The 4,359-nt window shown below is 43.1% G+C and overlaps 1 protein-coding gene across 1 annotated transcript in view; it reads left to right on the top strand.

The window, feature by feature from the left end:
• The window catches only part of Pmar_PMAR018988 (gamma-tubulin complex component, putative), a gene marked incomplete at both ends in the record, with an annotated part of 9,100 nt that extends 5,172 nt beyond the window's left edge, over positions 1-3,928 (top strand). The window contains 11 exons of the mRNA XM_002778770.1: positions 561-661; positions 709-788; positions 933-1,054; positions 1,213-1,294; positions 1,861-1,975; positions 2,218-2,383; positions 2,839-2,914; positions 2,961-3,038; positions 3,374-3,481; positions 3,529-3,611; positions 3,816-3,928. Coding sequence (XP_002778816.1) covers positions 561-661; positions 709-788; positions 933-1,054; positions 1,213-1,294; positions 1,861-1,975; positions 2,218-2,383; positions 2,839-2,914; positions 2,961-3,038; positions 3,374-3,481; positions 3,529-3,611; positions 3,816-3,928 — 1,124 coding nt within the window. The remainder of the gene's footprint in view (positions 1-560; positions 662-708; positions 789-932; positions 1,055-1,212; positions 1,295-1,860; positions 1,976-2,217; positions 2,384-2,838; positions 2,915-2,960; positions 3,039-3,373; positions 3,482-3,528; positions 3,612-3,815) is intronic.
• Positions 3,929-4,359: the final 431 nt, after the last annotated feature.

Here is a 4,359-nt window from a genome sequence, read left to right as displayed (position 1 = left end):
ATCTCAGAATCGGCGTAGATAGTCATTGAGCACGTATTGATCTATTATATGGTACTCAGGAAATTTTGGAATTTTAGTTTTTTTCCCCGCGAATTTTTCTAAAACTAGGTTGAGTGAAGGTTTGAAACTCGACCGTAGACCTCCACAGATATAGCTGTTCGAAGACTAGTTTGGAAAATTAGCGAAAAATCTGAAATTCTAAAATTATGCGAAGCTTCACCTGTTTTACGTGGGATGGCGTAATACTCTATGTGAAAAACGCGATATGAAGTGAATTGAAAATACTTGGCGAATTACACCAGACAAATTATCCCAAATCACGTAAAACACTGTTTTACGTGTTATTCACTGCTTACATGCGTTTTTTCGCGAAGTGAAATGTGAATATGTTGTTCACTAGTGTTTTTAATATCATGGATGAAACTTCACCCTAGTGATATGAAAAACACTAGTGGAAAACATATTTCACGACTACTGCATAGCGCAAATTTCGGGTTTTTCACCAAGTATTACGCCGTTTCACGTAAAACGGGCAAAGCTCCACTATAATTTCCTCCCAGATTTGAGCACCTTTTTTATTACTATCATAGCTTCTCAGGAGCACGAGGGTTGGGGCTTCGGAACGATCTGTGAAGGCCTGTGTGAGGAGCTCAACAGTCTTGTAGGTCGTGATGACGGAGGGCGTGGTATAGTGGCTTTGTTGATCAGATAGCAGACATATATGTCAGAGTTGCCGAGTTACGTACGAAGGTTGATGCGAATATGGATATGAGCTTAAGCGCGGTGAAGTAAGGAATTGAATTCTCTCATTTCGTGTGATGTGATAGGAAATATCGGCTCAAGATGGGAGAAGTTTCGCAGAAAGTTGTCAAATTGAAAGATTGAATACAATTCTTTTCTCCCCTTGTTTCGACAGGCTCCATCGTATTCAGGTTATGCCTTTTACGCACTAGTCAGGAGTTGGAGTTGGTCTGCAGGGTGCTGCGGAAATGCTGGCATCAGCGCGGCGGAGCTATTATTGATTCTATACATGACCAGAGAATTACCATGCATGGTGAGAGCGCTGTTGAAGGAATATATGTTCGTTTTCCTGAGCTCAGAGGTTTACATATGAACTCGGGTTGAAATTTACGTAAAATTTTATCACAATTTTCATATTGTCGTAAAAAACGTAGTTGAACATGTGCCAACAAGTTGATATCATTTTATCAGATAACGCGTTGCATTCGCGACTACTTTCTGCTACCGTGTCACCATTTTTGGATCTCTTGTTCGATTGGATGTTGCAGGGAAAGTAAAAGAAGTGCTCTCTGTGAACTACATATTAGTCATTGAATCAGGCTCACATCGACGGCGCCATTATCTCAGCAAGAGTTTCTTATAGTTGACACTACACCCGATATGCTGTGCAATTCGTCTGAAGCTGAGAAGTAGTTATCACCGGAGTTTCACCCGTGCTATGAAAAACAGCAGTGAAAAATATATTTCACGACTATTGCATAGTGCGAATATCGCGTTTCTCACGGAGTGTTACGCCAAAAAACGGTTGAAACTTGACTGAATGTCGCTGTTCGTCTTGTACGGTTCCCTATGGCAGATTCTGGAATGAAAGATTCATGGTGGTCACTGAGCTCATGCCATTTTTCATTACGAACAATATGGAGAGGAAAATTCTCGAGGGCGGTCGGGCTCTCCGGGTGAATATTCGCTGCTGCTTGGTATCGACGATTTGGAGGAAAGTACTCAGGTCCTTAAGACGAATACGTTCCTGCCAGCACCACCAGACGACGTTGTCAAGTTGTGCTCGTTACCGTAAATTGCCCAACATGTGAGGAATTCAATGATGTACCTCTGTTGTAGGGGTACAGCGATGGAGGAAGCCTGGCGCCGGGCTCTGGCCATTCTGGTTGATAAGGCGAGGAAATGGGCCGCTGAGCAGCTGTATGCATACTTCGTGGATTCACTTGATCTCAAGGTGAGTTCCATTCGTTTTACGTGAAGTGGCGTGATACTCTGTGAAAAACGCGATATTCGCAGTATGAAGTATTCGTAAAATATGTTTCTCGCTAGTGTTTTTCACATCACGGGTAAAACTCCGCTATATAAAGATATTATAAATAGTGCGAAAAATTTCCAATCAGAGACAGTGTATTTTCCTCAGCTACATAGAATGATGTCTGGTGTCTATAACAATGATGTTTATGGTGGGATTGTCAGGGCCGCTTGTCATCAATCCACTCACATTTCCTTCTTGCGAGAAGTGACTGGTTATCGCATTTCCTGGACTCTGCGGGAGAGGAACTCGAGACGCAGCTGGTCGAATCGATTGATATGAACAGGATCAACACTCTACTCGACTTTGCAATACGATCGAATGTTAGCAGTAAGTTTAGCGCTTCCCCTTCCTCGTACGATCTTGAAGATTTTGACGTCACATTGAGTGCTGCGGCGAGCTTATAATAGAAGTTTTTAATCGAGATCTGTCGCAGCTTTCGCTGGTATTAATGTCATTGGAAATGTGCATATTTATCAGGCACACTCTTGCAAACAGTGTAGATGAATTCGTTGAATGTATGTTATGCATGAATATTGGTACATATTCGTAATGTATATTCTATGATGGACATGCATTTGTATAACTGGTTATTCTAAAGGAGTAAATGATATTATGCGTGCAGACGTTTTATGTGTTCATTATTACTCTCATTCCCGACTAGTGTGGAAAAATATGCAAATGGTCAACTAAATGTGTTGATGACAGTAAAGGAAATTATCATCAGTTTCTATGCACTTCTACGCGAACTTGTATAACTCCTGAGCTCAGCTCAGCCGTTGTAGGCACTCACGCTGATCCGCATTGTGGGGAGATGATTGCCTGTATGCACACCTTCCTCACTGAGGAGACTCCTAGGAAGTAAATCTCATATTACATATCGATGTGATGGAGTGTTTCCCCACAGGCTCGCGTCTAGGAGTTATACGCCATATACGATAGTACAGCGCAGTGCTGACGCCTCTAGAGCGCCTACGGGGATCAGGTAGGGTTCTTTGCGGTTGTTCCTGACGGTGGGATTCTACTTGCATTTTAGTATGGTGTTTTTGAGCGCGCTTGAAATCGGTGTTGGAATATATGTTCGGTTACTTCAGCTGAGCTTGGAAGTTTTCTTACTAATCATATAAGTTTACGCATGAATTCGGGTAGAATTGTAGAGACACCAATGAGCACCTCTCGAAATTTCCTCAGAATTCCCATATTTTTCATGTGCATATTTTCCCACCCTACTTCAAGTAGAGATATGATGATCCAGTGCCAATCGAAAACCTAGGAAAGCGTGGTGAAAATTATTGCACGATAGTTCCTGTTTGTGCTCAGGTGCTTCACACTGGGACTACGAGAAGTTAAATGGCCACTATCACTGATCCTGTCAACACCTGCGGTGTTTAAACTACAAGTTATTTTCCGACACCTTTGCTATTGCCGGTGAGTGCATGGTTATAAACCCGACTTGACAGTGTTGCTCACTTCAGATGGGTCCAGAATAGGCTCTCTCAAGTGTGGTTGGACTTTCAATCTACGAAGCCTTTCTATTCCCCTGGACAAGACACAGAAGGTGACGAACTGCTGATGAGTCCATCATCAGTGTGGGGGGAAAAATGCACATGGTCGGCTACATGTGTTGGTGATGACAATATGGAAATTTCGAGGAAATTTCACCCGAGTTTGTGTGTAAAGTTGTGTAATTAGTGAGGAAACTCCCAAAATAAGTTGAGGAAAGCAAGCGTATATTCCTCCAACACTGTTCATCGCTGTGAAGGTCTACAAGCTGTATTCGACTCGTCGGTGCTGCTGTGCCGTATGAAGCAGTTCGTGACGAATTACGTCTACTACGCTACGACTGAGGTCATTCAGCCCAGATTTGAGACGTAGACCCACTACTATGTTTGAGGGGATCTAACAGTGGGTCGCCGCAGGTTCCTGCAGATGTTGGAATCATCGTCGGCGAATAACGATCACAACGGTATCGCTGCTCCGAAGGCCGCTTCTCTGGAGACAGTGATGTCAAGTTTCCAGCAACTTCTTGATACACTATTGAGGGTGGTCTCGTGCTGATGATGTGTTGATGGACACTGTGTGGTGGCTTTCAGGAGATGTTATTAACATCGGAATCGGTAGCCTTGTATAAGTACCTCGCTAAAATACTGTCGACTTGTTCTCTTTACGCTAAACATATGGGCAACTTCAGTATCGGCGACACTGGTGAGTTATGAACAATCGTGTATTTGTGCGCAGGAGGCGTAAACCGTGTATAGATGAAAAAACAGTGATAAGGCTAGCTGCAATCAGTACTTAGTCCCCGA

This window comes from Perkinsus marinus (genome assembly GCF_000006405.1).
Source record: "Perkinsus marinus ATCC 50983 genomic scaffold scf_1104296948168, whole genome shotgun sequence".
Taxonomy (NCBI): Eukaryota; Perkinsozoa; order Perkinsida; family Perkinsidae; genus Perkinsus; species Perkinsus marinus.
This window is presented reverse-complemented; position numbering and strand designations above follow the sequence as displayed.